General features: G+C 44.7%; 1 protein-coding gene across 2 annotated transcripts in view; it reads left to right on the forward strand.

Moving 5' to 3' along the window:
- Window positions 1-24,894, forward strand: part of CRK (CRK proto-oncogene, adaptor protein) — a 35,015-nt gene extending 10,121 nt beyond the window's left edge. The window contains exons 2-3 of one of the 2 annotated variants that reach the window (XM_004604986.2): window positions 6,517-7,052; window positions 22,324-24,894. In XM_004604986.2, the coding sequence (XP_004605043.1) occupies window positions 6,517-7,052; window positions 22,324-22,461 (674 nt within the window). In that variant the 3' untranslated portion in view covers window positions 22,462-24,894. The remainder of the gene's footprint in view (window positions 1-6,516; window positions 7,053-22,323) is intronic. The other variant, XM_004604987.2, reaches the window with a different exon arrangement.
- The last annotated feature ends 407 nt before the right edge of the window (window positions 24,895-25,301 follow it).

Here is a 25,301-nt window from a genome sequence, read left to right on the forward strand (position 1 = left end):
CCAAAAGGCAAAAAAAAAAAAAAAAAAAAAAAGAATTGCACATTCAGAGGGGCCGGAGAGATGGTACGGCAAGTAAGGTGCACGCTGCTGACCCGGGTTTGATCCTCAGCATCCCATATGGTCCCTGAGCACTGCCAGGAGTGATTCCTGAGTGCAGAGCCAGGAGTAACCCCTGAACACCACCTGGTTGGCTCAATAACTAACTAACTAAATAAATAATGGCACATTCAGAATCCAGCACAGGTTGTTTTTTTGTTTTTTTTGGGTCACACCCAGCGATGCACAGGGGTTACTCCTGGCTCTTCACTCAGGAATTACCCCTGGCGGTGCTCAGGGGACCATATGGGATGCTGGGATTAGAACCCGGGTCAGCCGCGTGCAAGGCAAATGCCCTACCCGCTGTGCTATCACTCCAGCCCCCAGCACAGGTTTGATGTAAAACACGTCAGTGAGGTTTTCCAGGCCTCAGCTGTTGCATATTATGTTGGTTGCATAAACAGTAATAAGTCTCACAATGAAGACATTACTGGTGCCCGCTCGAGCAAATGGATGAGCAACAGGATGACAGTGATACTTACTTTAATATCCTTCCTTTCCCTCCCTTTTGTTTCCTACTTTTGGCTCTCTCTCCTCGAGAGGAGATACACTAGGAGAAAGGAGTTAGAACACACAGCTATGGTGAAATTGGGCTTATCTTGAATTCAGTATGCTGTTTTCCCGCCCTTCCTTTCTGGAGTTGCAATTGTACTGTACATCTTTGTTGTTGTTTTGGGGCCATACCCAGCAGTGCTGGGGCTTACTCCTGGCTCTGTACTCATCACTTCTGGCCAGCATGGAGGACCATATGGGGTGCTGGGATAGAACCCTGGTGGGCAAGATAAGCACCCTACCTGCTGTACTATCTTTCCGGCCCTGTCATATATATCTTATTGCTCCAGCAGCAAGTAGGCAAAATCGGGTTTCCTCTGTGGAATTACAAGTGTCCTTAGATTAGAAAATTAAATTATATGTATTGTAATGTCAAACATTGTTGTGGTGATTTTTTGTTTGTTTTGAGACCACACCTAGCAGTGCTTGGGGCTACTCAATAGTCCTTGGGGGACCCTGCAGTGCTGGGGATCCCGCCCGACCCTCCAAGCATGCCAGCATGCACGCCAGCTCTTTGAGCCATCTCTGGCCCATTAAGTAGCATTTGAGCAAGAATCAGAAGGCCAGAACAATAGTAGTACAGTGTGTTGGGCAGTTGCCTTGCACGTGGCTGACCCCAGTTTGATCCCCAGCACCCATTCAGTCCCCTCCAGGAGTAAGCCCTGAGCACAGCTGGGTATGGACGCTCCCCCACCCCAAGGAAAAAAATGATCAGCGCTAGGGATGTGGCTCAGTGTATGTGTAAGGCCCTGGATTAGGTCAAAGGCACCACAAAAAGATAAAATAATTGAGTCAACTTCCTCCCTGTGTGACAAATAAGGTTTTCTTCCCAGGATTTTTACCAGTTTTTCAGTACTAGAGTCTCACACTGATATTTCTAAGGGACTTGATTTATTAGTCCCATAGATAAATAAAAGGAAGTGTCATTTGTTCTAAATCATGACCCCCTCCCTCAAAGAAAACCTACTCTTTTTTTCCATTTGGTTTTTTGGGTCACCCAATGACACTCAGGTGTTACTCCTGGCAGTGCTCCCAAGACCATATGGGATGCCAGGGATTGAACCTGGGTCAGGCATATGCAAGGCAAACACCCTACCCACTGTGCTATTGCTCCAACCCCCATCAAAGAAAACTTAAAAAGACACACTTCACTTGGGCTAGTCCAGTAGTGGAGGAGCCATAACAATGGATGACGGGGAGTGGTTCCTTCTTAGAGTGGAAAAAAAGAAGAGGCAGTATTCAGGGATGGTTAGAGCCACTCACGGACTGTGAGCCCGTTTCACAAGAACGGTTATTGCTAGAAAGGGAAAAGCTGGGCTGGGTGTGGGAGTAATAATGTCTTTGGAGTGATGTTGCTTTGCTCCTTACCAACCATATGTGGATTCCTGTTCTGGGTGCAGTGGGGTATTTGAGACCATTCCTAGCGCTGCTCAGGAGATTCCAAACAGGGCCAGCTGCATAAACACAAGCTGTACTATCTCTCAGATACCTTTGTATCTTCAGCCATGCTGTGAGCTCGGAACAGATTTTCATTTAAGTTTCCCCTCATTTCAGAGTAAGGTTCATTAAGAGTAATATTTAAGGAGTTGGGGAAATAGCTTAAAGTGCTAGCTAGATCCCCAATACCACATGACCTCTCAATCACTTTGGGTGTAGTCCTGGTGCGCCTCCCCCCACAATATTTAATACTGAGCACTACTATCTGTAAACATTTTTTTTTTTTGGTGCCACACCTAGCAGTGCTCAGGAATCACTCCTTAAGGGCTCGGGAATCCCATATGAGGGGATTAAACCTGGGTCCACCTCATTCAAGGCAATTGCTCTACACACTATGTCTTTTTTTTTTTTCTGCTTTTTGGCTCACACCCAATGATGCACAGGGATTACTCCTGGTTCTGCACTAAGAAATTGCTCCTGGTGGTGCTTGGGCGACCATATGGGATGCTGGGAATCAAACCCGGTTGCTGCATGCAAGGCAAATGCCCTACCCGTTGTGCTGTCAGGGCTGGTGCCACTTACTATCTCTTTGACCCCTGCAAACCACTGTTTGTGTTTTTGTTTCTGTTTTCTGATTTATGGGCCACACCTCGAAGTTCTCAGAGTTCACCCTGATAATGCTCAGGGACCATAAATGGGGATTGAAACCGGGTCGGCCACATGCAAGGCAAGCACCCTAACCGCTGTCTATTGCTCCTGCCCTACAAACCACTGTTGTAAGGCTCACCAGTGAAAACCATTTTGGCTATTGCACCTTGGCATGTATTTGGGTAAGCTGGATGTTTTCCTGTGTATCATCAGGACAGTTTCCTGATTGTTGTTGTTGTTGTTGTTTTGTTTTGGGGCCACATCCAGCAATACTCCAGTTTCTCCTGATCTGTATTCAGGGATTACTCCTGACAGTGCTTAGGGGACCATATGGGAGCTGGGAATTGAACCTAGGTCAACTCAGTGCAAGGCCAGTGTAAGATTGCTCTGGCCCCTCATCAGGATAATTTCCTAAGCTATAGGTGCTTTAATGGAGAAAGGGTTTTCCCTATTATGCTACTGAGGATTTCTTAACCAGTTTGCTAAGTAGGGGTCTCCTTGAAGACCTATACTGATCGTGTCCTTGCTTATCCAGACATGATTAGGCCTGAAGGGTCACTGAATTAGCTTACTGAAGACAACCATAGTGACCATGCCTCTTCTGCCTTAAATTGTGCGTAGGATTAATCCCCAGCAGTGATCTGCTTGAGTGAAGAGAAACTTTATAATATTGTACCACCATTCAGTGCTATGATCATAACTAAAATTATGACTAGTTCTGAACTGCTGAGGTTGTGTTCTGCTAGTGCCCGATCAGTCTTTTCCATAAATGGACAGCCTGTGTCTGGGCATCTATTTCAGCATCTTGAGTTGGAGAGACAGCCAACATTACTCAGTATGGACTAGTAACTTCTGTTAGCTTACAGCCATGAGTGCCACAGATTGACTTTTGATGTGTCATTTAAATTGTGTATCCGTCTCATTATTTGGGTGAAAAGAGAAGATACTGATTGGTATTCATTCTGTATTGCAGACTTCTGGTTACCGTCTAAAGTATCTTTTCATCTCTCCCCAGTACATTTATTGGTGGGTGCCAGGGCTCAAACTCAGTGCCTCATATATACAGAGTATTGACCTGTGTTCCCTAAGCCCTGCCCAGTAGGGAATGTTAAATACATTCTATTTTGGTTTTCAGGATGTACATACCGAGAGTATCTCGCCCACATGGCAGAGTCTGGCAGGCTACCCATGGTGTATTCGATATGTCAAAAACAGTAACAACAAGTTTCACAATGGAGACGTTACTGGTGCCCGCTCGACAAATCAATGAACAACGGGATGACAGTGACTGACCCAGTGGTGCTCATGGGTTACTCATGCTTGGTGCTTGGGGAACCATGTCATTCTGGGCTCAGACCTGGGCCTCTGGTGTGAAAGAATGTGTTCCAGCCTATTGAGCAATCTCTCCAACCTGAAATATGGACTTTTTTTCTTTAATTTTTTATTGAATCACCATGTGAAAAGTCACAAAGCTTTCAGGCTTAAGTCTCAGTCATACCATGATCGAACACCCATCCCTTCACCAGTGCACATGTTCCACCACCAAGAACCCCAATATACTTCCCATCCCACCCCCACCCCCACCCCCTGCCTGTGTGGCTGGTGATTTTCGCTTTACTTTCTCTTTACTTTGATTACATTCAATATTTCAACAGGAAACTCACTATTATTATTTGGAATTTCCCCTCAACAATCAGACCTGCCAAAAAGGCAGCATTAGATAATTTGTTTTCCATTGGTGAGAATGAAGAGCATATCAGGTTGCGCAGCCGCAATAGCGGCCGCACAGTTTTGGATTTATGGTATTTTAGTAAATTTCCAGAGATTTCTGCCAGAAGTCGCATCATTGCAAGCTCATACCTCTGTTTAGTGGGCCTTATAAGATGGGGGTCTCCACGTCATCGCCGCCGCCAGGGAAAGGAAAGGCTGAGAGAGAAAAACCTTTCCCCTCCCGGGTGGCATGGGGCCATAACTTAGTTCACAGTCGAGGCATTTCTGCAAGATGCTGCTGGGGCCGAAAGTAGTTAGTTGGCTTCTGGGATCATGGGCATTCAGCAACGGAGGGGCCGCTTGTGTGCGGCCGCTGGGGTCATGTCTGGGCGGAGAGTGGTGCTGGTAACATCCCCCATCCCGAGATCTCCCGAGTGTCCCGTCACTGCAAGCTCGTACCTCTCTTTAGTGGGCCTGTAAGATGGCAGTTGCCATGCTGCCGCTGGGGAAAGGAAAAGCCTAGAGAGAAAAACCTTTCCCCTCCCAGGGCAGCATGGGGCTGTGGCTTTTCTGCAAGAAGCTGCTGGTGGTTAGTTGGCCTCCGGATTGTGAGCGTTCAGCAACAGAGGGGCCGCTCGTGTCCTGAAATATGTACTTTATATGGTAAATTAATGTAGACATCTGGGCAACTGTTTTAAAATTTTTTGGTGGATTACAATGTTAATGGTAATTGATAGGGTAAATTAGTTATTTCCCTAATTAAGGATCAAATAACTTTCACACAAGAAGCATAGATTATAAACAAGAAAAAAATCAAAGATCATCTTTAAAAGTTGAAAATTATGGGGCCGGAGCGATAGCACAGCGGGTAGGGCGTTTGCCTTGCACGTGGCCGACCCGGGTTCGATCCCCGGCATCCCATATGGTCCCCCAAGCACCGCCAGGAGTAATTCCTGAGTGCAGAGCCAGGAGTAACCCCTGAGCATCGCTGGGTGTGACCCAAAAAGCAAAAAAAAAAAGTTGAAAATTAGGGGGCTGGAGCAATAGCACAGCAGGTAGGGCATTTGCCTTGCACGCAGCCAACGTGGGTTCGATTCCCAGCATCCCATATGGTCCCCCGAGCACCGCCAGGAGTAATTCCTGAGTGCAGAACCAGGAGTAACCCCTGAGAATCTCTGGGTGTACCCAAAAAGAAAAAAAAAGTTGAAAATTATTTTTCAAATTCTGTTTTGAGGGGACTGGGTTATACCTAAAGTGGTTGTGTATGCCTGGGATGTGCAAAGTCCTCATGGTCCCATACCCATACCCATCAGTGTTGCACCTCTCTCAGTTTTCTCAGTTTTTTTCTTTCTTTTTTTTTTTCTTTTTGGGTCACACCTGGCGATGCACAGGGGTTACTCCTGACTCTACACTCAGGAATTACTCCTGGCGGTGCTCAAGGGACCATATGGGATGCTGGAAATCGAACCCGGGTCATCCGAGTGTAAGGCAAACACCCTACCTGCTGTGCTATTTCTCCAGCCCCTCAGTTTTTTTCTTAATGCAAGAATATATAGGAATGGGAACTCAGCTGGTGGAAGTATAAAATTGTACAAACTTGATTTTTTGTTTTTTTGTTTTTTTGGAACAGCTACAGGGACTTATAAGAAAAGGAGAGCTTGATGCAGTTCCTCAGATTGTACGGAAGATTGCAAACAAAATTTTGGACTTGATGCTGCTCTGTAAATGGGAGAGCACAGAACATATTGGGAGAACTGGAAATCTCCGTTTCTCTGTCTTTGAGCCAGTATTAGCGTCTGTCCTGATGCCCCTGGTCCATTGTCGCCACCCTTTCCTTCTTTGTGGCTGATTGTAGTGGGCGTCTTTCTTCTGAGAGACCTTCAGCCTCAAAAATCCAGCACAAAGTACGGGTTCCGCATACTATGAGGAAGGGAGTTTATTTCTTCCAGAGGGTTATGAGTTTTTTCCCCTGATTAAATATTGACAAAAAGTGTATGAAAAATAATTTAAAAGCTGCCTGTCATCTCTGGCATTGAGCATCTTTAAATAATACCCTGCTCTGTTTTTTTCCAGGGGTGAGCCCCTCCAGACTCCGAATAGGGGATCAAGAATTTGATTCATTGCCTGCTTTACTGGAATTCTACAAAATACACTATTTGGACACTACAACGTTGATAGAACCAGTTCCCAGATCCAGGCAGGGTAGTGGAGTGATTCTCAGGCCGGAGGAGACAGAGTATGTGCGAGCCCTCTTTGACTTTAATGGGAATGATGAAGAAGATCTTCCCTTTAAGAAAGGAGACATCCTGAAAATCCGGGATAAGCCTGAAGAGCAGTGGTGGAATGCTGAGGACAGCGAAGGCAAGAGGGGGATGATTCCAGTCCCTTACGTGGAGAAGCTTAGACCTGCCTCCGCCCCAGTATCGGCTCTGATTGGAGGTAACCAGGAGGGTTCCCACCCACAGCCACTGGGTGGGCCGGAGCCTGGGCCCTATGCCCAACCCAGCGTCAACACTCCGCTCCCTAACCTCCAGAATGGGCCCATTTATGCCAGGGTAATCCAGAAGCGAGTCCCTAATGCCTACGACAAGACAGCCTTGGCTTTGGAGGTACATAATGTGCAAAATGTAGAAAGAAGATATCTGCTACAGGGTCTCCCTTTCAGACCTCTTACAGCTTTTTAGGAATTCTGAATACAAGCACCAGTATTGTAATGATGTTGTCAAACCATTCAGTACTGATTTTGGCATGAAATGTTGGGTTTTCTCTTTTTCAAAGAAAACCTGTTTTGGAATAACTAAGCTAAAAACTGTATAACTGAATGTTCTCATTGATTTACTAAACACACTTTGACTACTTTAATAACATCACCTGAATTCACAGGAATTAACCTAAAATACTTCATTTTTCATCTACATTCTATTCTGTTTCTTTCTCTCTGTTATAGTCTACGTTAAGGTGGGCTTACCCAGATTTGAATGTAAGAATTGATCTCTATCAAAGCACTAAAAATTACTCCATGAAACCATAGTGTTTATATATAGGGAGCCTGGTTTCACCATTGATTGACAGATTATTTTTACTAATTGAGAATTTAGGAGGAACACTAAAGCATAGTACAAGTGTGAAGAGATACATATCCAGACATGTCCATTTTGGGTCTAGGAGATGACTCAAAGGACTGGAATGCATGCAGAAGCCCTGGATTTGATCCCTGGACTTCTGAGCCCTTGATACATGGGCCCCTGAGTACTGCTGTGGCTATAGACTTTTTGGTTTTTGGATTTTGACCAGACCTGGCTGCTCAGTGATCATTCCTGACATTGCTTGGAGGACCATATGGGATGTAAGGGGTTGAATTCAGCGGGTGCTCAGGGCTTACTCTTGACCCTGCACTTAGAAATTACTGCTGGCAGTGCTCATGGGACCATATGGATGCAGGGGATCAAACACAGCTGCGCAAGTCAGACACCCTACCTGCTGTCCAATTGTTATTATTTATTTATTTATTTATTTATTTATTTATTTATTTATTTATTTATTGCTTTTGGGTCACACCCGGCGATGCACAGGGGTTACTCCTGGCTTTTCACTCAGGAATTACTCCTGGCAGTGCTCAGGGGACCATATAGGATGCCAGGAATTGGACCTGGGTCGGCTGTGTGCAAGGCAAACACCCTACCCGTTGTACTATTGCTCCAGCCCGCAATTTATTTATTTATTTTTAAATATTTTATAGGCAAGAAGCCAGTTTCTCTCCCTCATTGTTTCCCCACCCCCAAAAGTATTAAGTATCTCCTTGGTCCTGGAGGTGATTTCTATTGAGAAAAAATTTTGCCTTTGACTGGTGAATGGTTTTCCTTAATAATAATCTATAGTAGTAATCCATCTCCTGGCCGACCCTTGAATTATATTTATTCCTCTCTAGCACTTGCAGCTTTATGTCCTTCCTCCCTCTTTTCCTTTCTGAGTTACGCTGTCCTAGTAGTTGAGCATAAAACTACAGAGGCAGACAGAGGTAGCGTGTATTTTATTCTTCAGAGCCTACTGATAAGTAACTTGAAGGTAAGAAAGTAGCTGGTTTTGGGGCCTGAGCTATATAGTACTGTGGATAAGATGCTCGCCTTGCACATGTGCACATCCCACCTGGGTTCAGTCTCCGGCATCCCATATGATCCCCTGAGCACTGCCAGGAGAAATTACTGAGCATATAGAGCCAGGAGTAACTTGAGCATCACTGACTGGTTATATGAGCACAGATTAGCAGAGAAAGGGCAAGAATATTCCTGTAAATTGAAATCTTCCCTAATTTTTTTTTTCCTTTTTGGTTGTTGGGCCACACTTGGTGATTCTCATCCCGGTTCTGCACTCAGGGATCACTCTTATCACTCTTGGCAGGACATGAAGAACAGTGGCATGGGTCAAATCTGTATATGGAGCCCTACCTGTTTTAATATCTCTCTGGCCCCTAAATTTTTATTTCTTTGAGTCATATTCACACACTGAGTAGAGCTATCTTCTCTGGATTTTTTTCTTCAGAGAACGAGCTAGAATTTTTTTTTTTTTTTTTTTTTTTTGCTTTTTGGGTCACACCTGGCGATGCACAGGGGTCACTCCTGGCTCATGCACTCAGGAATCACCCCTGGCGGTGCTCAGGGGACCATATGGGATGCTGGGATTCGAACCCGGGTCGGTCGCGTGCAAGGCAAACGCCCTACCCGCTGTGCTATCACTCCAGCCCCAAACGAGCTAGAATTTATTTGAACCATTCCCAAAGACTATAGGTTTCAAATAACTTTATATTCTGGACAATGGGTACAAAGAAGGGTTAGTTGATTTGACTGAGAATGGGTTTCCCCCCTCAAGTATTTATTGTGGAGGGCCTTGAGAGAACTCAGCAGGCTGAACAAGTGCTTTTATGCAGGAGGCCTGTTCTTTGTTTTCTTCTTGTTTTGGGGCCATACACGGCAGTGCTTAGTGGCTACTTCAGACTGTCCTCAGGGAACCATGTGATGCTAGGATTAAACTTGGATGTCCTGCACGTAAAGCATGAGCTCTAGCCTGTTGAGTAATTTCCTGGTCCAGAGACCTTGGTTTATCCCCAGTACCACAGTACCACATGGCCCCTTGAGCATAGCTAAGAGTGACTAAGGAAAACAGAGGGAAAAGAAGGGAAAAAAAGGAAGTGTGTATCTTTTTTTTGTCTTGGGGGCCATGCATGCAGTGCTCAGGACACCATGGGGGTGCTAGACTTAAACCTGGGCCTCCTGCATACAAAAAGCATGAAGCCCATTGACCCACATTTTGAGTTATCTTTCTGACCCCAGGAAATATGTATTTGGGGGGCTAATATGACTTAAAAGTGTCCCTGTTTTTTTCTAGCGAGTGAAATGTTTGTTGTGTAGATCACGCCAGTTTTTTACACTTAGAATTTGGAGGATAGGGAAAGTTTTTAGCCTCCTACTACCATTTAAGCTCAAGTGATGGCTCTATCTAACGTGGCCCTGTGCACATAGCTGTGATACTAAGATTTATTGCAGGCCTTATTATCACTGTACTGGAATGTGAAAATAGCATTCATGAAATAAGCCAGAGAGACCATATTAATTTTGTTTTTATTTGCATTTCCTTTTCTCAGCAAGAATTGTTTATAATGTCTGCCTTGGTTAGAGGCTACAGTGCTCAGAAGTGATTGAGTTTCTTTCCCTGATGTAAAGATAAATCTTATGAAATAAAGATTTAAGTAGAAAACTAGTTTATGATTTCAGAACCCTTTCTCTTTTGCTTGGATATATTTGGTTGTGAGCCTTGCGTTTATTGCTAAAGATGAGTTTTTTTTTTTAAGTTCTTTCAAGTTAGAACAAATAACTTCAAGCAATAGCGCTTAAATACCTTAGATAGGAGGCCAGAATGTTAGTACAATGGATAGGATGTTTGCCTTGCAGGCAGCTGATCCCAGGCACCCCTATTGTCCCCTGAGCACTGCCAGAAATGATACCTGATTGTAGACCCAGGAGAAAGCCCTCTGCACCATGAGGTGTGGCCCAAAAACAAAAAATTAAAACAAATACGTGATAACTTTAAAAAGAAAAGGTACTCATTTACATCATGGAGTTTTAGAACTGGAAAGCACTCTTGGATGCTCTTGTTATATGAAAGCACTAGATGTTTATATAGATGGATCCGTTATTAAGACTAACTTGGAGGTTCAGAAGGATAGTATAGGCTATAAGACAAGTGCCTTGTGGGCTGGAGATACAGTAAGGTGCTTGCCTTGCACTCAGTTCAGATATGATCCCCAGCATCATCATGGCCCCTAAATACTACCAGAAATAATCTTTAGCAGAACCAGGAGTAAGTTCCAAGTATACCCAGGTATGGGCCAGTAACCAAGAAAAAAAATAAAGACCCTTGCTTTTAGGTGCCATTGCAGTGACCCTGGTTTGAATTCCCAGCACCACATAGGAACCCCTGAATACCCCCAGGAGTAACTTTTGAGTACAAAGCCAGGAATAGCCTAAGCACCTCAGAATAGGCCCCCTGTCCCACCCCTTCCCCACCCACCAGAAAAAAGGCCATTTGGAGGTAGAAATATGAAGGACCCCAGTTTTTTTGTGTGTGTCTTTTCTACCACAACCAAATTTCTGCTGATTGTTTATTTTGAGGTGGAGGGTGCACACATAGCAGTGCTTAGGGGTCACTCCTGGTGGGGTTCAGGGGGTCATGTGGGGCTGGGGATTGAATCCAGGCCAGCTGCATTCAAGGCAAGTGCTTAACCCCGGTACTGTCTAGCCCTAAGCTGATTCTTTTTGATTGAGCCCTACTATTGTCCTAAAGGAGACACTAAAGCTTTGTGGCTTCAGTGACGGCATGTAATCAGCTCCACTGTGGAGGGCCACAGTTCTTTTCTGTCTTTTTTCACAGGAGCTAATGTTTACTCTACTGACCTGAGGATGGAGCAATAGCACAGTGGGTAGGGCATTTGCCTTGCACGCAGCCGACCCAGATTCAATTCCCACCTTCCCATCCCAGTTACCCCTGAGCACTGCCAGGAGTAACCCCTGAGCATTGCTGGGTGTAACCCAGAAAAAAAAAAAGATTCAGATACTCAGGACTGAGGAGATGGCTCAGAGGGCTAGAGCACATGCTCTGCATGTGGGAGCTTCAGGTTTGACCCTGGACATGGCATGATCCTCAGGCCTCTCTGGACATGACCAGAGTACCTTGTTGAGAGTAGCTCTGAAGTACTGCTGGGTATAGGCCAAACCAAACTAGAAGATGGAGCTCTGGGGTCTGGAGAGAGAACAGGGGCTAGGGTGATTGCTTTGCATGCTGCCTACCTGGTTTTGATTCCTGACACCGTGAATGGCCTCCCAAGCCCTGCTAGGAGTAATCTCTGAGCACAGATCCAAGAGTAAGTCCTGAGCTGGGCCAGGTATGGCCCCCAAACAAGAGTCCAAGAAATGGAGCTCAAAGGGCAAGAGCATATACTTTACTTCCCAGAAGGCTTAGATTGTCCTTGTATCATACCCTAAGATCTTTGCTTATCACTATGTGTCGTCCACAAACAAGATTCAGAGACTCTTGATTTCAGGGGGATGGGAGTCACTCCCAGAAGTCCTCACAGAGTGCCAAGGATCAAACTGGGGTGCTGAATGAATACTGTCTCTCCGGTTGTAGGTACTTGGTGTGGAGTTTTAATACTCTTTTTTTTTTTTTTTGCTTTTTGGGTCACACCCGGCAATGCACAGGGGTCATTCCTGGCTCTGCACTCAGGAATTACTCCTGGCGGTGCTCAGGGGACCATATGGGATGCTGGGAATTGAACCTGGGTCGGCCGCGTGCAAGGCAAACACCCTACCCGCTGTGCTATTGCTCCAGCCCCTTTTTTTTTGCTTTTTGGATCACACCCGGCGATGCACAGGGGTTACTCCTGGCTCATGCACTCAGGAATTACCCCTGGCGGTGCTTGGTGGACCATATGGGATGCTGGGAATCAAACCCAGGTCGGCCCCGTGCAAGGCAAACGCACTACCTCTGTGCTATCGCTCCAGCCCGTAATCATTACATCTTATAATTGGGCAGAATCATGGAGTAAAAATGTTACCAGAAGCCATGAGACTGCTTTTCCTGGTCTCCCAGGAAATAGCTAGGAGAATTATGGTTGTAACACAATTAGGTTTCCTCTTTTGTTTGACCAAACCACCTTTGTTTTTGTTTGGTTTGGCCTCAACTCAGGGCATCCCACACACAAGATGCATGCTTTACCAGGGTCTGCCACTTGCAAGGCAAGTACCTTAACTTCTGTGTTTTCTCTAGACCCTAAATTGTTAATTTGGAGTGTGGGGCATGGGATTCGGGCCCACACCCTAGCAGTGCACAGGAAGTTTTTGGCTCTGCTCAGGAGTGACCTCTGGTGGTGCTCTGGGATCCATACGCAATACTGGGGGTGGAACCAGGGTCAGACATGCCAGGCATGCCCTTTGCCCCCTGTGCTCCCTGTGACGTCCTTACTTTGGTGGCATTGGGGTACATGCAAATAAATGTGCAGGGTATGTTCCTGGCTCAGGTCAGGAGTCATCATATGTAGCTCCAGAGATTCAAATCAGGGTCTGTTACATGCAAAGCAACTGTCTAACCCCTGTACTACCCCTCTGCTGCCCCCTTTTTTTCCCTTTGCTTTTGGGTTACACCTGGCTCTGCACTCAAGAATTACTCCTAGTGGTGTTTGGGGGACTGTATGGAATGCTGGGGATTGAATCTAGGTCAGCTGCATGCAAGGCAAACACAGCCCTACCCACTGTGCTATCGCTCCAGCCCCCTATTTTTGTTTTTGTTTTAGGGTCACACCCAGAGGTGCTCAGGGTTTACTCCTGGCTCTGCACTTAAGGATCACTCCAGGAGGAATCGGGGGACCATATGGGGTGCTGGGAATCAAACATGGGTTAGCCAGGTGCAAGACAAACACCCTGTTCAATGCATACTATCTCTCTGGCCCCTGGTCCCCATTTTAATTAATTTATTTTGAGTTTTGAGCCACGCCTAGTGATGCTCAGGGCTCATTCCTGGATCTGTTCAGGAGTTATTCCTGGCAGTCTCAGGTGGTCCCTGGTTTTAAAAACAGTCCTCAAGGTGTCAGATAATGGGCTGAGCACATACTTTTTTGTTGTTGTTGCTTTTTTGGTCACACCCGGCGATGCACAGGGATTACTCTTGGCTGTGCGCTCAGGAACCACCCCTGGTGGTACTCGGGACCATATGGGATGCTGGGATTCCAACCCGGGTTGGCCGAGTGCAAGGCAAACACCCTACCCGCTGTGCTATCACTTCAGCCCCTGAGCACATACTTTGTATGTGAGAGGTGTATGTGGGAGGTCCTGGTTCACTTCTTGGCACCATATGTTCCCCCAGACACTAACGAGTAACCCCTGAACACCATCAGGTATGACCTCCCTTTTCCTCCCCAAACAAACCAGTTTAGGAATGACTGGGTTTTCCCTATTCCCTGTGTGGTTAATTGTTAGCAGAATCACTAGAACATAAGATACTATGTTTTACCCTTTTCCCACCCACCAGATTTCTCTAGAAGAGACGAAGGCTATGGAAAGAAGGAATTCTAAAAGGAAACAAAGATGGGGTGTTTACTGGGTCTGTGGGTCGGTCAGCCTTATTCTACAGGAATTTAACTGAAAGACAGACACCATCTGTTCCATCCTGGAGCTCCTTAAGAAAGATTTTAAATTGCAGATATGCTAAGTGATTTTAAAAGACTAATGCTGAAACAGATACCTTTACATAGTTTTAATCTTTGATCTAATTCCCTTAACTACTATAGTATTTGATCTGACTCACTGGAAACTAAAATAATGAGAAATATAACTTACAAGTATTGAAAGTTTTGAAGACTCTGTTCTAGAACATAATTACTTTTCTCTTGTTTTGGGGCCACACCCGGCAGAGCTCAGGGACTGCTACCTGAGCTCCCAGGGATCATTCCTAGTAGAACTTGGGGTGCCAGGGAGCAAACCTGGCCTGCCATATGCAAGGCAATTGTCCCACCCCCTGTATTATCACTCTGGCCCCTCATCTTTAATTTCTCTTTCTCTCTTGATCCTGGCAGTGTTCAAAACTTGCTGTTCAGGGGCTGTAGTGGTAGCACAGCAGGTAGGGCGTTTACCTTGCACGAGGCTGGCCGGGTTCGATTCCCAGCATCCCATGTGGACCCCGAGCACTGTCAGGAGTAATTCCTGAGTGCATGAGCTAGGAGTAATCCCTGTGCATCGCCAGGTGTGACCCAAAAAAGGAAAAACAGAAAACTTACTGTTCATGGCTCTGGGCTCAGGGATCCCTCCTGGTGGGGGGTCAGGGGTCTGTATGTGGTGCTGGGCATTGAACCTAGGTTGGCTGCTGTGCAAGACAGGTGTCGTACTTGCTGTATTATCTATCTTGCTGTAGTATAGTCACATTAGAGATTTTCGGGGTTCTGGTTCCAGGGATTGAGTTCAGGACCGCACACAAACAAGGCAAGTGCTCTACCCTGATCTCTATCCTACATCCTTGTCCTCAGTTTTCCCTACTCCTGATTTCATCCCCAGTTGTGTGTCTCTCCCCCCACCCCCCACCCCCCGCCCAACTCGGTCTTGAGGCCATACCCAGTGTTTGAGGGTTACTCCTAGCTCTGCTATGCTGGGGATTAAAGCTTGTTATCCTGTGTACAAAGCTTCAGAGATAGCCAATTGTGCTCTCTGGCCCTACAGTTTTTAATTTTCCTAAGATTGTTGCTATGTATTTCACATTTTATTGAGAATAGTAACAACTTTTACTCCTCCTATCATTCTATTTTGACACCCCCTCCCCTCCCTCACGCACACACACGTTTCTGGGCCACACCTAGAAGTACCTACTTCTTCCTGCCTCTGTGTTCAGGGTTCCCTCCTGGCAGTGCTTAGGAGAACATACTGGGCTACCAGGGGTTGAAACCAGTATCGGCCACATGTTGCCTTCAGGGAAGGATAATTTAATAGGCTAAGAGCATGCTTTGTGTGAAGGAGACTGGATTTGTTTTGACTTTTGTGCTTTGGGGTTTTGAGCCACCACCCAGTGGTGCTCAGGAGTGACATTGGGAGGCCATATGTGGTGCCAGGAAATCTAACCAGGATGGGGTAATGAAAGGAGCAGAGCTTAATCTCTCTCCCTGAAAGCCTGGGTTTGACTCCCAGCACTTCGTGGCCTGCCAAGCACAGAGCAATAGTAACGTAAATCACTGTCAAGTGTGTCCCCCCCAAAAAAAAAACCCCAAAAATGATTATTTGTGCCAGGGAAAAAGAGCCTAAAGGGCCGAGCACAAGCTTTGTGTGTGAAAGTTCTGGATGACACAGCATGGTCCCCCAAACACTGCCCAAAGAAGCCCAAGCACTAGAGCTGGAAGTTTTGTCACTCAAAAATAAAATATTTAGGCCAGAGATACAGCTCAGCAGTAGAGCTCTTGCTCCAGGTACACTCTCCAGCAGTACATAAATAAGCAAACAAATAAATAGAACCCAGGGTCTCATACCTGAAAAGCATATACTGAGCCAATGAGCGCCACAACCCTAGTTTCCTTGTAATTATGCTGTTTCTCACCCCTGCTATTATAAATAATTTGAACATAATAAATGGAACTCCTCGGAATTTTTTGGTTGTTTTGATTTTGGGTCACATCCAGCAGTACTCAGGGGCTCTGTACTCACTGATCTCCGCAGTGCCAGAGATCAAACCAGATGGCCATGTGCAAGGCAAGTGCCCTGTCCTTTATTGAGAATGGTACTATTACTGGTACTATCGCACCAGCCTATTAGGTATTCCTTTTTGCCTGGAGAACTATGAAATAGTACTGAAGCACTCTGGATGTAACAAACCAAGAAGGTTGGGGATCTCTGGGCTACACTATTACAGTTCATAGTTAGTATTCCAAAGTAAAAGTAAAATAGTTGATCAGAAATCACCTATAGAGAATCGAAAGGCCTTGCCTCCAGTGTCTGAGCAATTGGATTAGTTACCATTGAGCTCTATTTGCAATAAGAGATGTCAAAATACAGACCAGAGTTATAGTACAACAACAGGTAGAGCATTTGCCCTGCTTGCACACAACCGGGTTCAATCCCCAACATCCCATATGGTCACCTGAACCCCACCAGGAGTGATCCCTGAACACAGAGGCAGGAGTAAGCCCTAGCACCTTCTGTGGTCTGCCAGAGATTCAGAGATTGCTGATACTGCTTGAGACAGAAGCGGGGTTTCACTCTTTTTTTTTTTTTTTTTTTTTGCTTTTTGGGTCACACCTGCCGATGCTCAGGGGTTACTTACTCTTGGCTCTGCTCTCAGGAATCAATCCTGGTGGTGCTTGGGGGACCATAAGGGATGCTGGGAATTGAACCTGGCTGGCCGCTTGCAAGGCAAACGCCCTACCCGCTGTGCTGTTGCTCCAGCCCCCAGAGTTTACTCTTGATTCCTTACTTGCAAGACACTTGCCATTCACTGAGCCATCCCAGATCCCCTTTTATTTTATTTAATTTTTGTCTTTGGGGGGGCCACACCTGGCAGTACTCACCGGTGGTGCTGAGGGAGATATGGTACCAGGGATTGAACTCAGGTCTCCTTAATGCGAAGCATACACTTGGCATGTGATCAGTATTTTGGGGGTGGCCCTCCCCTTTCTGTTGGAAGTACCTGTAATTACCATTAAGCTATGTATCCCTGTATTTCTCAAATCTTGGATCATCGAAAACTCAATTTTTCAAGGGGCCAGAGCCATAGTACAGCAGGTAGGATGTTTGTCTTGCACACAGCAGTCAGGGTTCAAGCCTTGGCTCCGTATATGGTCCCATGAGCACCATCAAGAGTAATCCCTGAGGGGCTGGAGCCATAGCACAGCAGGTAGGGTGTTTGCCTTGCACAGGGCCAACCCAGGTTCGATTCCCAGCATCCTATATGGTTTGGTTCCCCAGCACTGCCAGGAGTAAGTAATTCCTGAGCATTGCTGGGTGTGACCCAAAAATAAAAAAAAAAAGTAATCCCTGAACACCACTGGGTGTGGCCCAGAAACAAACCCCAAAAAGCTAGTGCTTGTCCTTATTTGAATTTTGAAATCTTGTCAAAATCTAGAGCTATAATTATTACTGTACTCATCCCTTTATGTCTTCAGTTTATAACATTTCTGGGACAAGAAATTGGCTTTTTTGTTCTTTGTTTTTTTATTTTCTCTTTGTTTGTAAAGTAGTACGTAGGCCAAGTTTGAAATCCTTATGTACCCTCCTCCCACTCCCTGGTTTGGCCCTCAGGAATAATCTTAGTGAGTTGTTGCCTGACAGGCAGAGTTACACACTTGCTAGTGTGGTTTCTGTCTGGGGAAAGAACTGTATTTTACAGAGGACTGTGTGGCCAGAAAAAACAAACCAAGTTCTCTTGGTAAGAATTTTGCTTGTATTTGTTTATAAGAATGCCAGCAGCATAAAGGATAACATGGTAGACATTCCCAGTTTTGCCTTAGTGACTTTTGCGGGATGTCACTCTTTGAACATTAGCCATTCCCTTTATATCTACAATTATTGTAGATCCATATGTGTAAGGATATGTTTTTTCAGAGGTCTAGAGAACATATAAGTAGTTGCCTCTCTTCTTTCCCTTTGTGTTGGTCATTTTGGTGATTTTCTGGGAAGCTGTAGTTCTAGCCTTAAAGACCAAGAAGTCTTAGTTTTTTACTAGCTAGGTTTTGGGGCCACTCTAGTGATTTTTCCAGAATTGTTCCTGTTGGTGCTCAGGACCATACAGTGTTGGGGATTGAATCTTGGCCTCCTGCATGCAAATTATTCACTCAGCTCTTTGAACTCTCTTACCAGATTCAGCAGAGATCTTTTAATTTTTGCTTTTTCTTTGTGGGTCACACCCAGCAGTAACAGGGGTTACTCCTGGCTTTGCACTCAGAAATTACTTCTGGCGGTGCTCGGGGGACCATATGGGGTGTGGGGGATCGTACTCGGTCGGCTGCATGCAAGGCAAATGCCCTACCCGCTGTAGTATCGCTCCAGACCCCCAGCAGAGATCTTTTAGAATCATTGATAGTGAGAAAATGTCACCTTAGGCTTCTAGACTTCCCTTCCCTCAAAGACTGAAAATTTAACTTGTGATTGCCCTGCTTAGATGTCAGGAACTTTGGTTTTCAAAGTACTTGGCATAAGCAACTCTAGTACTCTAGGGACTAGGGACTGCATCTGCTTCCAAGGATGCATATGCAGTACCATACTTCCTTCTCTTACACCATCAGCCTTAATTTTCTGAAACTGTATACAGCGGGTTGGGCATTTTCCTTGCATGTAGCCTACCTTTGATATCCAGCATCCCATGTTGTCCTAAGAGCCCCACCAGGAGTGGTTTCTGAGTGCAATGCTAGGAGTAACCCCTGAGCATCACTGGGTGTGACCCCCCCCAAAAAAAAAATATATATATATATATGCACACACTTTTTTTTCCAAATACAGACACCACTGTATTGCATTTTCTTACCCTGGTACCTTATCTTGTCTCTAATATTCCCTGGTCTCTGTCCTCCATTTTTTTTTTCTTTTTCTTTTTGGGTCACACCTGGCAATGCACAGGGGTTACTCCTGGCTTTGCACTCAGGAATTTGTCCTGGCAGTGCTCGAGGGACCATATGGAATGCTGGGAATCGAACCCGGGTCAGCCGCGTGCAAGGCAAATGCCCTACCTGCTGTGCTATCGCTCCAGCCCCATCTGTCCTCTTTTTGGCATTTCTTTGACCCCCCCCCCCCAAACTGCTTCAACCTCTCATTTTCTATCAGTTCCTTAGGAAATTACAGTTCAGTATGTAAAGTTATTTCCTTTATAGTAAATCAGGAGGGCTCTGAAGAAGCCATGGACCCAGACTCAGATCAGCATTGGCTAGTTGTCGACCTGCAGACATTCTTAGAAAATCCTTGAACCCTGGTTGCTGTGTTCCTTGTATAGTAGAAAGATCTAAATAGGGTTTGGAGCTAGATAATCTGGGCTCAGATCCATGCCTTGTCTGGCCCTGTAACCTCAGATATATCATGTAATTGTTTTGTTTGTTTGTTTTTGTTTTTTCTTTTTGGGTCACACCTGGCGATGCACAGGGGCTACTCCTGGCTCTGCACTCAGGAATTACTCCTGGCGGTGCTCAGGGAACCATATGGGATGCTGGGAATCGAACCCGGGTCGGCCGAGTGCAAGGCAAACGCCCTACCCGCTGTGCTATTGCTCCAGCCCCCTCATGTAATTGTTTTGAACCTCAGTTTTCTTATCTGTAAGATGAAAATAATTCCTGTCATACGACCACATAGCCCCCTAATCATAGTAGCCCCTTAGAATTGCAGAGTGGGGTAAAAATAATATGGAAAAGCTTTTTTGGTTGGGTTGGTTGGTTTTATTGAGGATATTTTGGGTTACACCTGGCAGTACCAGAGATTCGAGTCAGGGTAAACATTGAACATGTTAGCATGCAAGGGAAGTGGTTTTGTTTGTTTTTTTTTCTTTTTGGGTCACACCTGGCAATGCACAGGGGTTACTCCTGGCTCTGCACTCAGGAATTACTCCTGGCGGTTCTCAGGGTACCATATGGGATGCTGGGAATTGAACCGGGGTCGGCCGCGTGCAAGGCAAATGCCCTACCTGCTGTGCTATTGCTCCAGCCCTGAAAGGGAAGTGTTTCTTTTCATGTACTATTGCACTGGCCATTGGTTTTGGTTTTGTGGGCCCATAATTGGCAGGACTCTGGCAGGTGTCAAGGTGTCACTCCTGGCGACAATGTGCAGCAATGCGCCTACCTCTGTATCTAGAAAAACTTCTTTTTTTCTTTTTTGTAAAAGCACTTGGCTGGAGCAGTAACACAGCGGGTAGGGCATTTGCCTTACATGCAGCCAACCCAGGCTCGATTCCTCCGTCCCTTTCGGAGAGCCCCCGAATGGCAGAGCTTGGCAAGCTACCCGGGGCATATTCGATATGCCAAAAACAGTAACAACAAGTCTCAAAATGGAGAAGTTATTGGTGCCCGCTCGAGCAAATCGATGAACAATGGGATGACAGTGCTACAGTGCTTGAAGTACTTACCTAAAAAAAAAAAGGTACTTGCGAAAATTCAGTGAGGGCCGGAGCAATAGCACAGAAGTCAGGGCGTTTGCCTTGTCGACTCGGATTCGATTCCCAGCATCCCATATGGTCCCCTGAGCACTACCAGGGGTAATTCCTGAGTGCAGAGCCAGGAGTAACCCCTGTGCGTTGCCGGGTGTGACCCAAAAAGCAAAAAAAGAAAATTCAGTGAATAGTTTCAGTGAAATCAAATTAAAATTTCGGGGTTTTTTTATGTATTTGGGCTGGAGCATTAGCACAGCAGGTAGGGCGTTTACCTTGCACACGGCCGACCCAGGTTTGATTCCTTTGTCCCTCTTGGAGAGCCCGGCAAGCTACCGAGAATATCCTACCCTCTCGGCAGAGCTTGGCAAGCTACTCGTGGTGTATTCGATATGCCAAAAACAGTAACAAGTCTCACAATGGAGATGTTACTGATGCCCGCTCGAGCAAATCGATGAACAATGGGACGACAGTGCTACCGTTTATTTTTTTGTATGCTCATTTCAGATGCTGATAGTTTAAGGCAAGACATGAAGCTACTAGTTAATTGATTATTGGGGCCTTTATCACTATTCAGTGTTTTTCCGTATGATGAAGCCATTCCTTAGACTCACCTTGTCTTAAGTTTTATAGCAGGATAGAGTTATATTCTAAATTGTTAAAAATGTCTACTTGAGGGGCTGGAGCAGTTCAGGGAGTAAGTTACTTGCCTTGCATGCGGCTGACCCAGGTTTGGCCCCCAGCACCCTGTATTGTCCCCCAAGTCTGCCAGTAATGATCCTGGAGAGCCCCCTGAGCACTGCCAATATAGCCCCCAAACAAGCCAAAAATAAACCCTCCCCCCAAAAAATAAAAAGGTCTATTTGAAGGGCTTGAAAGGTAGTACAGCAGGTAGAGTATTTGCCTTATATGTGGCCAATGTGGGTTCAATCCCCAGCATCCCTTATGGTTCCCTGACCTGCCAGGTCTAATTCCTGAGTGCAGGGCTATAAGTTAACTCCTGAGCATTGCTGTCCCCTCGGCCCCCCCCCCCCCACAAACCCCAAAATAAAAAATCTTATTACAATAAGAAACTTTTTTAGAACAGAAGCAAGCAAATATATGGTGCCCCCTTATGAATAAATAGGTAACAAGTAGCATTGAGGGAAGAGCAAGTTCTGTCAACACAGGGAAGGTTGAGGTTTCAGGTAGTAATCAGCCAGGTAGAGTTTGCTGAAGGAGGAAGGGAATTTGCAGGGAACTGCTGGAATTTGGGCCCATACCTGCCTTGTGGGGGAACCCTTTATAAACAGTAGCAGGAGAGGATATATGTAGAAGAGTAGGCCTGGAGGGTCGTGTTGCTGCTCTGTGCTAGGGAGGAGAGAGGGAACTTGCTCTTTCCCCTAAGCCAGGAAGGACCTGGGGATCAGAAGGAAGCTAAAGATCATGGGTAAGAAGAAAAGGAATGCTAGCTTTGATTGGTTTTGCTCATCCAGAAACAACTGAGACTCCTGAGAAACAGCATTTTCTTCTTTTGTACTCTATTTCTCTGTACTGCTAAAATCACTTCTTCCTTCTGCCTGCATTAACCACACATAATCAATTCTGGTGGCTGGGGCTTGGGAGGCATCAAACGGTCATTTCTGTAACTCTGCCCTAGAGTAATCATGTGGGCAGGGTATGCTAACCAGGGAACGGATTTCTTTGGTTTGCATTTATAACCAGGAATAAAGTGTTCTCCTTATTCTCCTCCTGCAGGTCGGTGAGCTGGTAAAGGTTACGAAGATTAATGTGAGTGGTCAGTGGGAAGGGGAGTGTAATGGCAAACGAGGTCACTTCCCGTTCACACATGTCCGTCTGCTGGATCAACAGAATCCCGATGAGGACTTCAGCTGAGTATAGCTCAACAGTGTGGCTGACAGATGGGAACAATCTTTTTTTTCCCCCCAAATTGCCATCCATACAATTTTCTTACAGATGTCAAAGCAGTTTAGTTTATATATAAGTATTCTGTTACCTGTGATCTTTTTCTGGCTGAACTGTTCCATCCCTAGTCTCATTTACCATGTTTAGGGTACGAAACTGGAGGGCTTGTGTATTCATTTCTGAATTGGCATTATTAGGTGGTAGAGCCACACCCGAGTGTATCCGAGTACCTCCTTCCTCTCAGGTGGTGCAGCTCAGCCTGTGGGAACTGATGAGCAGGAGAGGAATGTTGCACACTGCTTGCCGGATTTATTCAGTGGTTTTGCTTTCATTCTGAAATCATACTGTCAATGGCAACAGACTGTTCCCTTCCTCCCCCATGAAGTAACCATGCACCATGTGGCTAGTACCCAGTGGGACTGCTTTTTCATTTACAGAACACGACCATCATATGACTCATTCTGACAGTTCGAATCCTGAGAATTCTGAGGACACTACTAGAGGCATTTGTCTACCTTCCTAGTCAATGCTTCACACTTTTTTCTTGGGATTGTTTCAACCCTTGTCATTCTTTTACCAAAAAGGTTTAGGTTGACTCTTAAGAGGAATGTTTTATTTTAATTCCAGATGACAAGTGGGATGTGCAGAGCACTTTATTCAGTGCATAGCTTTAAGGCAGTATTGGATTCACTGAGTGGACAGCAAAACTTCCAGCTCTCTGCCTTCCCCCACAGGGTTGTAGTAGGTTCACGCTGCTGCTGCGTCTACACAGACCCGGGGCTAATGGGATCCAGCGGGGCCATTTCTCCTGAGTGCCAGTATCCTAATAGGGGATTCTTTGGGATTCTTAGCTTCTACTTGGAGTGGATGGACCAATTACTTAGGATATTCCATAGAAGGTTGTGGGGCCAAATTCTGTCCTTTGCTTTATGTGCAACTTGTATAAAAAGTCAAGATCAAATAACATGAATTTGAGATGAGAGTGCTTTGAAAAATATTTGATCCAATCATGAATTACTTACTTATGTGATTATATATTACATTATCGGCCACGATTGTGCTTGACGTGAATTACGTTATAAACTACCTTCCTTTTTGGCTCTTTCAGGTTTAGTTTACAAACCCCTTTTAAGTATGGAATGGTTTTATGGGGTCAGGTGCTCCAAAAAAATAGACTTCTGAGACCAAAAATGATCTAGGTTATTTAGACTACACTATAAAACTTAAAAAGTTAGTTCCCTGTCTAGAAAGGTCCTTACTGGTCTGTGGTGTTGTATGACATGACTTAACAGAACACCTTGTATCTTGCTTTGGGCCTTATTTTAGAAAAGTAAGGTATATTTCTAATTATTAATGATTCATTTATGTTATTTGAAAAAATCTACCAAATTATGGTGTCCCAGTGATTATCGTCATGCCTGTCATCATCGGTATATAGATACAGATGTTGGTGTGAGTGAGTGAGGGTCATGAAGAAGCTCATTATGTGGCACAGAAAAGCCAGCTGGCACAGAACTGCGTACATTACCACAACAAACTAATGAATTGATACTAATTTATATATTTTTACCTCACATTAAGGTAATGCTTGATAAAGACATTAATACTCTACTTTTAAAATGTTATCACAGTGCTATGCACATAGTGGGTGCTCAGTAATGTTGAGTGAACAGACTTGCAATACTAGACCTAATTCCAGCTGACTACTCTGTTAGATTTTCAGTTTGAATATAGATACTATAAAATCCAATACCCATTGAATCTTGTCACAACTGAGTTGAATGTTTGTATTTTCTTTTGCCTTTGACTTTGTAATGTCTCTTTTCATCATATGTAATATTATTACGACATGCAACTTTACCTAAGTCAGAAGAATTTCTCAGTGATCAGTTGTCTGAAGCCATTACGTGACATGAATTGTTGAGTTGGATTTGGCTGAATATGGCCGTTGTTGTACCTTAAGAAATTAAAAGGACTTCTTATAAGTATCTTCCAAAAGCAAATGCTCGAAGCCTATATAAATGCATATGTGCATTGTCACAGAGCAAAGTAAACTGAAATTGGCTGCTATATTTTATATAATCATTTCTGCAAAAAACCCACATTTTTTTGGATACTAATATTTGACATGGTTAATTCTTATTAATTTGTTGGAATTGTTTATTGTTAATATTGCAGATAGAATTTTTAATTATCCTTAAGTAACATTTCACTATTAATGGTTTGGAATGGGTGATAATGCAAACCAATTTGAAATAAAATATGAACATGTGCCATTGTATTATAACACTATACACTTTCTTGACAGTTAAATTTAAAAAAATGTTTTTTTGTAGCATGTATTGTATATGTTTATAGAATATGTAGTAAATAAAAATATGGCCAAATATTTGGCTTGGTGATCTTTTGAAGAGAGAAATCTTTGAATATTTTTCGCAAAAGAGCTAAATCTTTGGCGAGCTGGCTTAAAGGGCTGGAACACATGCTTTCATGAGAGCGCCGCAGGTCTAAGCCCCAGAACTGCGTGATCCCCTGAGCACTGTTGTATTTGGCAAAAAATAAAACAAAAAAAATAAAAGATGGGATTAATTAATAATCGGTACCACTTTAAAGGGTCTCTAGAAATCATGAAATATTTGAGCGGAATAGAAGAACAATCATAAGATAATTCAAAGACTTGAATGGTGTGGATATAAATCACTCTAAATGACATAGGTATAAATCATCCCTAGAAAATATCTAACTTGACTGAAAATGGTTACATGTTGGTTCAAATAAGGATATGGAGGGGTTTTCGAATAGCAAACAAG

This window comes from Sorex araneus, chromosome 3, assembly GCF_027595985.1.
Source record: "Sorex araneus isolate mSorAra2 chromosome 3, mSorAra2.pri, whole genome shotgun sequence".
NCBI classification, from domain to species: domain Eukaryota; kingdom Metazoa; phylum Chordata; class Mammalia; order Eulipotyphla; family Soricidae; genus Sorex; species Sorex araneus.